The 12,812-nt window shown below is 41.9% G+C and overlaps 1 protein-coding gene across 10 annotated transcripts in view; it reads right to left on the bottom strand.

Moving 5' to 3' along the window:
* tead3a (TEA domain family member 3 a) overlaps positions 1–11,410 on the bottom strand; it is a 33,180-nt gene extending 21,770 nt beyond the window's left edge. For 5 of the 10 annotated variants that reach the window (XM_076277062.1, XM_076277061.1, XM_076277058.1 and 2 more), the window contains exons 1-2: positions 11,245–11,409; positions 3,010–3,262 (exon numbers count right to left, since the gene is read on the bottom strand). In XM_076277062.1, the coding sequence (XP_076133177.1) occupies positions 3,010–3,133 (124 nt within the window). In that variant the 5' untranslated portion in view covers positions 3,134–3,262; positions 11,245–11,409. Of the gene's footprint in view, positions 1–3,009; positions 3,263–4,758; positions 4,780–11,244 lie in introns of those variants that run through there. The other 5 variants (XM_076277059.1, XM_076277057.1, XM_076277055.1 and 2 more) reach the window with 4 other exon arrangements.
* Positions 11,411–12,812: the final 1,402 nt, after the last annotated feature.

The raw sequence follows: 12,812 nt of genomic DNA on the forward strand, positions 1-12,812 counted from the left end.
AAAGACATCAGCAACGCTCGGGTAAGCACAATAACATAGAGAACAAGGACCACCACAGCTCACACGCGCACAGCGCTGTTGGCACTTTAGCGAGTCTGTGTTCAGTGAGGTGGGAAATGCCACAGAGTGCACAATAGATAGAAAGATAGATAGATAGATAGATAGATAGATACTTTATTGATCCTCAAGGGGAAATTCAATATGTTGCTATCATGATACCATATTGAGAGATCGGTTGATCAGTAGACCATGATGGAAAATTAGTTTTGAGCATAGTCATGAGAATCAGAGAACACAAAATAAAATGTCTTAATAGCGACATATTTTTTCCAGTTGGGCTTTTAATAGCATTAAGTATTCACTGAACCTAATGACCGACTGTGTAAAGTTACTGCATTCCCAGCAATTAATCTGTGTGTGTATGTGTGTTGACTGAGCAGATCTGGGAGCATTGATCTAGCAAAGACGGAAACATGACAAATAAAATAAAAAGTTGAGTGGATTTATTATGCTTTCACATGTTTTGTCCAGATGCGGGTGTTTTCTTCTCCAGTCTGGACCCTAGCGTGCCCTGAGTGAGCCATCTGAACTTGAGCACACTAAGCAGGGGGCACTCGTTGGGTAACGCAGCGGCCCGATTTGGATCCTTACATCATGGGGGCCGGGGGGGTGACATACACCACTCAGCTGGGGCTGAGGTCGGACTGGCAGAGGGAGAGAGAGAGAGAGGAGAGAGGGAGGGGGTTAGAGAGAGAAAGAGAGAAAGATAAGCAGAGAAAGAGAAAAAGAGGCAGAGAAATAGAAGGTGAGAGAGCGGTACAGAAAGCGAGAGGGAGGGGGTTAGAGAGATTGACAGAGAGAGAGACAGAGAGAAAGAGAGAGAGAGAGAGAGAGAGAGACGCATACGCGTGGTAGTGGCGAGTATGACGAGCGAAAGGGGATAGTCTGACCAGGAGACACAGGGAGGGTGTGGGGTGGTGGAGCAGGGAGACGGGGGGGGCGCAGAGGAGAGGTCGGCCTCGTCAGCCAGCACTACCACAAAAGGAGAAAATGCTTGGCCGTTGAAACAAACCTTCCCCTTCTGTCGCGTCAGGATTATGTATCCTGTCACGGCGGTTCAGATCGCGCGGGCCACGGCCGGGCCCAGACCCAGGCCCACGTTGCTCTGGAATGCCCGTCCCCTCTTGCTAGCAAGCGGGGAGAATGATCGGAATCTGGGCCGCCGTCCAAAGAACTTTTCTAGAGCTGGAGACAAGGGGGGGTCAAAATATAACTCCTTTCAGCCCCAACAAAGCTCTTGAACGCAAACTCTCTCACACACACACATCCACGACCCCCACCGCCACGCAAACTCCAAACTCACACAAACGTCCATGACCTCCACCCAAACAATTACACACACACACACACACACACACACACACTATCACACCTCTGCTGCCACAATCACCGTTTAGGACAGATAAGAGTAGACAGAGGAACAGGAGCCAGTGCAAAGACTTCTACCACGCCGCTAGAGTTAAGCAGAGCCACCACCTCGGATTCACCACTGACACTGAATCACCAGCTATACAGTATGGCATCCAAGACTCCATCTGTCCATTGGCCTGGCAGCGTTGGCTTGAATGTCTTGCATTCGGGGATTTAAGAGGCTGTAACTGGCACAGAGGTGTTGAATCATTAACAGTGACACAGCAGTGACTGTCCAATAATGGGAAAAGGGCCTGCTTACAGACCCCCCACTGAGGGAATGAGTCAGAGCTTTTCACTGCCCAGGCAACAGACCTACTGCATTACCATGAGTGTACTCTCCCAGTCCACAGACAAACTGCATTAAAGCGATGGTTCGGAGTAATTTCACCCTAGGGTCCTTTGCACCATGACCCCGAGCCAAACACCCTCCCAGAACCTTTTTTCCCTTGGTCGAACCCTGGTCGAGTAGCGCTGTCAGAAACTAATGACGTTCTGCAGTCGTGATGGAACCAACTTTTATCTCGTAAATTACCCCACTAATAATGCCCTGAATGGTACGAAACTTCTGCAGTAGTACAACTATGACCTTTAGTCCAGTAACGAGGCATTAGAAAGTTTGTAAGTGCACCAGGAGTTTATTTAAATAAGACTTGCCTGATTATCTGCTACTATACCGCTGCGTCGACGTTTCTTCCGTGATTTGGGAAAAGCCCGTAAAAGTCCTGGCAGGAAGCATGCATAAGGATGTAGATCCAGGAATGCACTAATATTTTGTTCGTAGTCCAGTTTGCAACAATTATTAGTTAACACTAAGTTGTAAACACTTCGGAAAAAAAATATTAAAAACTGTATATACCAAAAAACGTTGATGTAATCGCTTCCTGCAAGGACTTTTACGGGCTTTTCCCAAATCACGGAAGAAACGTCGGCAGGACTTTTACGGGCTTTTCCCAAATCACGGAAGAAACGTCGACGCAGCGGTATAGTAGCAGATAATCAGGCAAGTCTTATTTAAATAAACTCCTGTTGCACTTACAAACTTTCTAATGCCTCGTTATTGGACTAAAGGTCATAGTTGAACTACTGCAGAAGTTTCGTACCATTCAGGGCATTATTAGTGGGGTAATTTATGAGATAAAAGTTGGTTCCATCACGACTGCAGAACATCATTAGTTTCTGACAGCGCTACTCGACCAGGGTTCGACCAAGGGAAAAAAGGTTCTGGGAGGGTGTTTGGCTCGGGGTCATGGTGGGTGAAATTAGGGTGAAATTACTCCGGACCATCGCTTTAATATCAGTGGACACTCTGAGTCCACAGACATACTGCATTACTATCCACAGTCCACAGACGTACTGTATAAGCACAAGTGAACAATGAAGTCTTGTGATGATGAATACAAGACTCTAATATAAATAAATAACATAACACACATTTTTGTTTAATAGTTGGAATATATAGTACCATCTCTGCAGACCACTTTTCATGTTGTGTTGGGCCAAGTAGCTGTTTGCACTTCCCTTCAGTGGATTACTCACCATACATCTTTCCCTCGTCGGAGAGGATGATTTTCCGGCGTCCACAGGGAGGGTAGATGGCGAGCGCCTCCTGGAAGCTCTGCTCGATGTCGGGGCTCCACACGCCCTCAGCGTCCCCGTCCATGCCCGCCTTGTCCAGCCCATCAGCCCCATCCTCGCGGCCCTCCTCTGGGCTGCCGTTGGCGCTCCACTCGTTGGATGCAATGGTGGCGGCTCCCCCTGGGCCCAACCGAGAGCCCCGCACTCAGGACTGCTGGAGGAGACAGAGAGAGATGGAGAGAGATGGAGAGAGATGGAGAGAGAGATGACACACAGAGAGAGAGACAGGAGGAGACAACCAAACAGACACAAAGAGTGTCAGAGGAAAGGACAGACAGAAGGAAGAGAGAGAAAAGAAAGAGAATCCTACTGTCAATACCACTGGTCTTGCAGGGTAATAATCACCTGAGCATATCAAAGCTGCTGAGTATATAACTGGTAAACTAAAATCATTTAAACTGACAAGAAGGTAAAATCTGCTGAGTATAAAATGACCATCTACATATCATTTCAGGTGGTTGGTGCTGTCATGAGCTGAAGATTACCTAAGCCTGCCTTAAATAAACAATCATTACCACCACCTCAGCCCCAGGATCACTGGCACAAGTAATGCACATCAGTCTGCAGCACATCTGCTTATGCAACTATAGAAAGGGGAGACCAGGAGAGGAAACAACAAACAACCAAAAAAAGTCTGTCTGGACAGGCACAACAAGCTTGGCCAGGCCTGCCAAGCAAGGTGACACATTTTTAAGACTCCTGATGTCAACTGCAATTCAGGTGGTAAGATATCAGATTCACTGGCAATGCTTTACGGCTTTCACGAGATGAGCTGGTATAAATAGCTTTGGCATTGGGGAACCGTCTAAGCCATCATGGGCAAATGCACCGACCATGAGGCACTCATAAATATCCACCAGACAGTCCTGGAAGGTCAACAAAAGACTCTGAGGAGGAGCACAATAACCCGGGATGATGCAGCACTTTATTGACAGTTATCCTCCCTCCACGGATCTCGAGTTGGTTAAAATGTCACAGATATGACGTTCAGTATTTTGTGAGAGATTCAGCGACAGGATCACAATTATGACAACACACCACCACATCCACACCTCATACCAGGGCCATGAGCGCGCCCGGTTTCACCCGTCTGCTGTGCCATCTCTCCTCACCAGTGCATGCAATACAATTTCCCCCTAAACTCTAACCTGTTAGTAACTCTTTTCTCTTGAGGAAATTGCAAATTCTTAAGCCCTTGCTGTAGTTTTCCTCCGTGATTGGGGCCACATGTAAAACAAATCCAAAATATCTTGAAATGAAATGGAGTTTACAGAGGACGTTAATAAGCCCATGCCGCAGAGGATTTTTGTGGTTGTTTGATTTCATCCCATTGTGGCGTTCCTGCTGCCGAGGCATCTTTTTAAAGGGGCTGTACATTTCTGGAGCCATGTCCTCCAAATCTACATTGCTCGGGAGACGGGGGAAAAAAATAGGGCTTCGGGGGTTAACATTTTTCGCTGATTCTTGAGGAAACGAACAAACAGAAATGAGTACATGCTGCCATTGAGAGTTAGGGCACACAAGACTTCACCGCAACATAATTTATTGTGTGTTGCATTCAACAACCAGGAAAATAAAGACGACAAGAAGAAAGAGATGAAAATGAATGAACTCAACAGTTCTTCAAATGCTCTCAGATGCCGTACTTACCTACTCTGAACAGTGCTACTCTGTTAATGAGGTTAACTGAGACTCTTCCAAATACATTTCTACAACAGTACAACTGATGAAGATACACTGCATTTGAGTTACGGTAGTAATTTAGGGGCGGCTATTAAGCTTCCACTGTGTCATTTATTTTCCAGTTTTGCAGTATAGATAAAAAAGGAACTCTTACAAGATAAAAGGGATAGAAAACAAATAACCACATGACTTGCTAAGTGTTCTCATTGCCTCCTTTCACACAGTTTCAATCAGGCACCCCACACTAACTGGCTTTAGGGAACGTAGCAAAAGACTGCCATCTCAAAGTTGGTATAAGATTATGGCCGAGCGTTAAACTCTGATATTTGCTGGAGAGGCATCGGCATGGATCAACAGTGTTGGGGAGCGCGTCTGAAATTCCAGACATGCCCTTATTAAGAAAGCAACAGCGCCATAGAGCTACAAACCTCCTCTCTCCTCCCTCTGCGACCCCCCCCCCCCAACCCCCTGGGAGCTCCCCTGTGTCACCCTCGCACCCCTCCCTCTCCCTCTCTCTCTCTCTCCTCCCTCTCTCTCTCAGCTTATGAACAGCCCTGTCCAAAAAAGGACAGGAGACTAAAGGAGTCACGAGGGGCGTGAGTGAGAGGAGGAAGGGGGTGTGTGGCTCGTCTGACCAATTTAGGTGACCACAAGGGCCCAGAAAACTCAAGGATCTCTCCCCGAAGAGACGAACGTGTCTGGAGGCTTCGGTCCTGTCCAGTTCTGCAAGCTAAGAGAAACACTAAACTCTTAAACCATCTATGCTTAAAGAAAGAGAAAAAAAATCACGGCGTAGTCCTTAAACAGTTGTGACAGGGAGCAAAAAGAACATAAGAGACATTGGCCATAGCCCAATGCCCGCAAAGCAAGAGAGCAAACAATGAAAATCGTTTCCATTTTATCCCGCAGCCCCGACTTTCCCCCCAGAAAGAGAGTTTAGAATTTCCTAACAGAATTTTTCCTTTTGGCTCAGAAGAAAAAATAAAAGAATAGCTGTTTTCATAAAGAGCCGTCACTGGAAGGGCCAAATCATGACTTGTTTTTATATTAGCTTACCAGAGCACAGCCTGAAATGCTCATAGAGCGGTTTGCACCAAGAGTCAAGTAGCTAATAAATCTTCATAAAATTGAATGAGTTATAGCATTAAGAATTTCCACATCATAAGTAGACTACTTTTAAGATGGAAAAAGAAAAAGAAGGGATCTCCACATTGTAATAAGTCTTCCTACTCGGGCAAGAATTTCAGTAGTTGAATGTATTGTGTCTGCGTGTAATACGACAATGTCAGTTAAGGCATTGTAATGCACTTATTACACTTTTTCACTTCTGATATAAAAATTATTAAACATGTCCTCGCCATTCCAAGCATTTTACTGAATACTCTGTATTTAGCCATGACAAAAACCTATTTAACCTCTGAAACCAAAGCAATTACATTTAACCACCACTGGCCAGAGAAGAGAGGCTTGGTTCACAATTGAAGAAAAAACCAAACAAAAGGTGGGAGCCTGTTTGAACAAGTCCAAATTGGCCTGAGCTACCCTCTAAGTGAGAAGTAAACATTGACCTGCAGGTCAACCGCACACCAACATCTGTGAGCAAGATCCAGTCCACATTCACAAATTAAGGCTGGGCGATCCTGAAGTTAAGCTTTTGACCTCTGTGAGGAAGATAAGCTCCCAGCTATCCGGCTGACAGAATCTTTGCTAAAACATTCAAAGCACTTACTTCTTTTTTCGTTATTTTCAAACGTTGCATTAAAAGCATAAAAACATCTTTACAAAATAATGTTAACATGCTTTACTTTTTTTATTTTACACTAGAATTTTCACAGCTTAATTTGTAGATGAAAATGTCAAAATAACTTGACACTTTAACCACTGTAGTTTTGTGCATTGTACCATATAGTTCTGCTTAACTTTGATCTTCTGAAGTAATTAGTGGCACAAAGTTTTAGCTCCTTCATTAGAGACTCAACACTATAGATGACCATAATATATAACTGTATAATAATATGTGTGATTTGTAATATATAGTATCCTACAGAACTGAAAATTACACTTTGTGTTGATCCAAAATAGAGACCATGAGTTGATGTAAGGCAAAATGAACACCACTTTTTGAGGCTTTTTTCCCTTTATGTTCGTAGAAGCGGTAACACCTGTCAGCAGAGAGCAAGCCTTCAACTATACACACCCACTGCCTGACCTTAACACACACGCACACACAGGCACACACACACACACACACACACACACACACACAGAGAGAGAGAGAGAGACACACACAAGCATATGCCCTCTCACAAAGAACAACAGGACCAGCATTCAAGGAGCAGCTGTTCTCTCCGGTCAGATTACAGATAAGGAAGACATTTTAAGGCCCGGCAGAGCAGGACTGCCTTGTCTGATGGGCCCGTTGGGCTAGAAGACCAAACGGGCCAGAATGGCCTCCTGACACCGGTTTTACTGCATTATAATTTAGCCTGAGGAAAACACTTAACCAGCTAACCCGGTTGTGTATTTGAGAAAACAGCATGACGCATAATGTTACCATATACAAACTGCGCTATAATACAGGCTACAAATGATTCGGATTGTACATAAGTAGACATTTTACATGGCTGCTGGATATGATGAATTAATGTCACTTCATGCATTACAACATAAATTATTCCAAATAAACAATATACTAAACGACTGTTAAAATGTACTGTTTAGATACTGAGCTCGAAACTGTAAATGTAGCCAGTGATACTAAAACAAAACTCAATTGAATGCTTTCTTAATGGTCTCTGAAGAGAAGGTGGGAAGTCTTCCTTATCTAAATGAAACCAATGTCTTATTTGCATATTGCTCTTTCATTTGGAGCAACAAAATCTAATGACTTGGGTATCACCTGCTGCAGCCTCCTCCACCCAACCAGAAAAACGAGTCTGACTTCAGAGAGGGAAGAAGTACAGCCCACAATCTGAGTCTAGCACAACCCAGTTTTGAAATTATATGTAGGGCTGTTGAGAATAATCTGTGCATTCATAAGGAAAGCATCAAACTGAGCTGTCTTTCTTTGGTTGTGATGGTCATGGCACATTAGCATCATGTCATAGTACATTATTTCATAGTACACTGAGTGCTTCAATCTTTTAAAAAATATAATGCTAAACAACTCAAATGGAGCCACTATTTACATTTAGATTTATATATGATAAAACTGTTTAAATACTGTACTAGGCCAATATACATAATGTGAATAATATGTATCATGTATCAATTTGGTCATGGAACTCCTCTATATCACCACTTTAACCTCAGTTCATCTCACTGCTCCTGACTCCTGAAAGTCCTTGATTTTCCCAGTTCTCAAAGCCATCATTTGATTGGATTTAGGAGACATTCTGACTTGGAGCCTCTTCACTACTGCTCATACTCTCCCATGATTAACTACACACAAGGGGCCAAACAGTATCTCCACTCTCCAACAACTTCCTCTCACTTCCTGTCTGATTACACATGCAGGAAATGGACACAGATGTAGAGCCTCATCTGCAAGATTTTTTTTTCCTTTTCTTTTTTTGTGTGGAGGAACCATTTAAGTTCTGTCGGCTGTACAGTGTGCCTTCACCACCATTCCTCATGGATCTTTTATGTTTAACGTCAGTAACATCACTGGCATAGTTCAGAAATCGTCTCAACAGCCATGAGTTACTTTCAACTGTCTTCAAATTATTCAAGTCCTGCTAAGCTGAAGAACATATGTGATACTGGCTCATATGAGAAGAATAGTGCAATGGCAAAGTCAATTTGGCTGACATCACACCTTATTACCACACCAGTGATTGGTCATGTGCACAACATAGGCATACATTGGCTACATCCATAAATGATCAGATAGAAAAGTATATATTACAAGGATTATGCATTGTCCTTTATATTTTACACCATCATCACTGTAGTGCAAGGCAAATGTGTCAAGCCCAAATGACTGAACACAGGGAGTAGCACTTCCATCTCCCAAAGGGTTTGGAAAATTTAAATCTCAGTATGGGATAGCTTACAATAAGTCATTCGCATAATGGTTTGATATACAAAGCAACACATGAACCATGATCTGATTTCAGTCACACAGCAGTAAACGGTCCTTGCGTTGTGCTCAAAGCATGCCACAGATTTCATGCCATAAGGTTTCCTAAGTAGTGCAGATTCCATATAAAGCGCCCCATGTAATACACAAAGAAAAATACTGGTATGGAAATATTTGCAAGTATTTCTTCCTGATGGAATTTGGTACACTAGGTGCATGTGCTGGGAATCAGACACACATATGTCCCAAAAGCAAATAAAAAAGCAGTGCCACAGGCTGAGAGAAGGCCGGGGAAAAAAGATCATCCATATCCCAACCAGACTGGAAGAACACAATTTAAGAGTCTGGAAAAAGAGACATACCTGTACCTGACACAAGACAAGGGCATATTTCTGTTTTACACAACACACACACACACACACACACACACAGCACAAACCCTATGGTAACTATAGTGTGCATGCCATTTTTCTTGGGAACTACTGATCAATCACTAAGTGCACTAAGTCTATAAAGCCAGTGCTGTTTTAATATCCTCAAGAGGAGCTCTTCAGAAATATGAATTAACCCCTGAGTCTGTATGACATAGGCCTACATAGGGATTTAATTGAGGTGATGTCAGGACAGTAGAGATAAACAGAACTCAAGATCAACAAAATCACATTTGACATTATTGTAGGCTAAATTGACAATACCCACTTAACATAGTTTATATCACACCAGTACATTGATTATTACAATCTATTAACCAAATGCAAAACTAAATGAGTGTAATAAGTCAAATAGTAAAATAGGCTAGAAATTACAAAACAGCCTCCTTTACATTGACAACTGTGAAAGTTAAAGTTGCTGAGATTTCATTTGAAATGATGAAAGTAGAACACTGTAGTGTTACAAAAAATGTTATGAGCGTAACTGTTACACTGTAATATGTGTGATGTGAAACAAACTGTGTCAGATAAACATCAATAGATCTCAAAAAGGCAGTTATTTTTGGATGCACTGAATATTGCTTTATAGGCATGACAATGGAGATGGACTGCACACAATTCTTCTGATTTCTGACACCATGTGACATTGTAGCAATAGGCTACAATTACTCCGTTTTTAGACTATCCATTACTCCGTTTTATATTATGTATCCTGACTGGTACTTGTTTGTAAATGCTATATTACAGTAGGCCTATAAAGTTGATACTAATATTATACTTGAATTTCCCCTTGGGGATCAATAAAGTATCTATCTATCTATCTAAAGATTTCCAAAATCTTCCAAAATTATTCTTCAATGTTTCAATCAAAGTGAGTGTTTGCATTTATTTTCAAGATAATAGCCTAATCCTACATATTTTATCAGCATTTTATTCATCTGACATTTTAGTTAATGTGGAAAATTAGGCTATTCTTTACACAGACCTTACCCACCATGCAAAAGGTAAATAAATAGCCTACCGTTATTTTTTTACAACTGGATATAGCTAACCTCACTTTGTTCACTTGGGTACATTTCACGCACCGTCATCTTATTTGTTTTCATTGAAAACTATTAAGCTGCAAAACACTTAGGCTAGGCCTATCTCGTGTGATAGCCCCCTCATAGGCCCTATCCTTTACATCGAGCAAAACATTTCTAACCGTAGTTTGAGGACCTCAGTTTTACTATGATTATGTGTTGGCCTATCGTTTCGGCATCTACGATTTCTGCAAACAACACAGATAATTGTTGAATGACATTCCCGAATACCATTTTCACGACTAGAAGTTCATAAGAATGACAAGAATCTCGTCATTGTTGAATACCACATTCAAAGATAGGCCTACCTAGGTATGCTAAATATAAGGTGATGTAGGGTAGGCTACTGTGTCGATTAAATCAGTAATTCTGACCGTGCTCTCCGTGTATGGAAAGCTTTCTAGCGAATAACGAAATCTTTTTTTTTATTAAGACAAAGTTGGTGAAGTATCTTAAACAATGACTGATTAGGGAACAACGGCAACATTTAAAAACTTCCTAAGACACTCCCGTGGATAAGCCTACACGTCTGAAGCATTTAGACTACCCTTAGAAGATCTGTTACAGCAGGAAAGGTCCGACAAAATGTAACGTTACGGCGATAGAAAACTAAGCTCGGTGAGATGCTGTGTCACAAAGTGGGCTGTGTTGTGTTGAAGTTCTACGATGATATCTATAAACAAAATTCCTATCATACAAAGTGCTCATGAAAATCCTTGTAGGTTTGTTTTGTTCCCGTCACAGGAAGTAGAAGGGAAAAATCTCAAATATGGCAAAGATTTGAAAACTTCCATACAACTGCGCCCGATCCCACAAAGCCGTAGAAACAAAGGAATGAATTAGTTTTTAAAGCACGTACCTTTGACCGATATCACCTCTGACGATTGTGGCAAAGTCTTGAATGATTTGTGCATTCACTTGAGCAGTGCGTTGTTTTGGAGAAATATTTGTTCTGGTTTGACAGTAAGGGTGGAATTCAAAGTATGGCTTTGGTATGAAATCAACGCACGCCACTGAAAAACGAAGAAAAAATGCGCAAGGTGGAGCCATGGGCAAGCGTCAGTCAGTAAAGTTGTGGGCTGATACTTTTTCTGAATCCCCTCCCCCAATTCGTTGTTTGGAGACTGGCCTACGAAGTCACCCATGGTTTAATCAACTTTTTAACCAAAGTTTTCTCCTATAAAGTGGTCGAACAGGGGGGAAATCCATGACTTAGCTGACATCCAGTGGATAGCAAAGTGGAAACAATGCAAGACAACTCTTATTTAAGTGGAGCGTTGCAGAATAAGGTTTCCGCACAAATCATTTTTTCCCTATGACTTGTAAAATGTCTCCTTTCATAATATGGTTTCTAGAACAGACTCGTTATTTTTACTATCGCTATGTGTCGTGTCCACATCACGTGTAATACAAGTTTCTACCTCACTGCCAATATAAGTCAAGACTGGTGAAACCTGCCCTTGCGTTACATTCTCAGTCAGAGAGACAACGCCATCTTCTGGGCATGGCATTTTACAGTAGCCTAATGCAGACTAACAAAACTGGATGTCACTGGAGTGACTGTACAGATAAAGCAGGCTGCTTCCATTCCATCTGACAGTAGCCTTTTACGACAGCCTACATATTTTGTTAGTCCATTGTTTCTATGCATGGGCTATTTTATATTTCATGTCTTTAATAATTCAAAACAAGACACATCCAATGTGACACATAAAAATACATCAAAACACGTTAAACCTTGTCCCATAGACCCAGCTGTAGCCAGACTTCACTGGGAGAAATGAGCAACTGTCAAATTACACAGCAAGTCACCATGAAAAGAAGGCTAAAGCAAAATAAAGTAAAGGCATGTTGAAACAAGACAAAGTAACAATTCCCACTCAAATTGTTGCTGTCAATTACTAATGCTAATGAACACTACATTTGGAGTATACAAGGTTATTCTAAACTAATATCATAAATCGTTTTTTTTTTTTCAGTGAAAAATCCCTTGAATAGAAACCACAGCACAAAGTTGTTGAAGAGGTAAAGGAACAGTACATGATTGCACATGTACACCAATATTATCACTGTGTTTTAGGGCAACAATTGTCTAAGTCAGATTCCAGATAATCTGGAAGATTGTATTAAGACTAATATGCTCTGACATTAGACTACGGTAATATACTGTGAAATAATAATGAGTCTGGTGGCTCAATTAGTAATGTTGATCAAATTCATGTTAAACCATTCGGTTGAAGGCTACAGTACCACACGCCTGGAAGACACTTAATCATCAGAGTCAATATGCCCTCATGAGATGAATGAAAAGTATGGCCCTTATACTGGAGGTGCATACACTCCATGAAGTTGATCATCTGAGATGGGGTGATTCTTGTTTTTGTCCTTTTAAGTTTGTTTGGGCTAAAAAAAAAATGTAATCAAAGT

The sequence above is a fragment of the Alosa pseudoharengus genome, unplaced genomic scaffold, assembly GCF_046254945.1.
Source record: "Alosa pseudoharengus isolate Yale_2024_CS ecotype anadromous, Long Island Sound unplaced genomic scaffold, YU_APseudo_1.1 YU_APseudo_1.1_scf_9, whole genome shotgun sequence".
Classification (NCBI taxonomy): Eukaryota; Metazoa; Chordata; class Actinopteri; order Clupeiformes; family Clupeidae; genus Alosa; species Alosa pseudoharengus.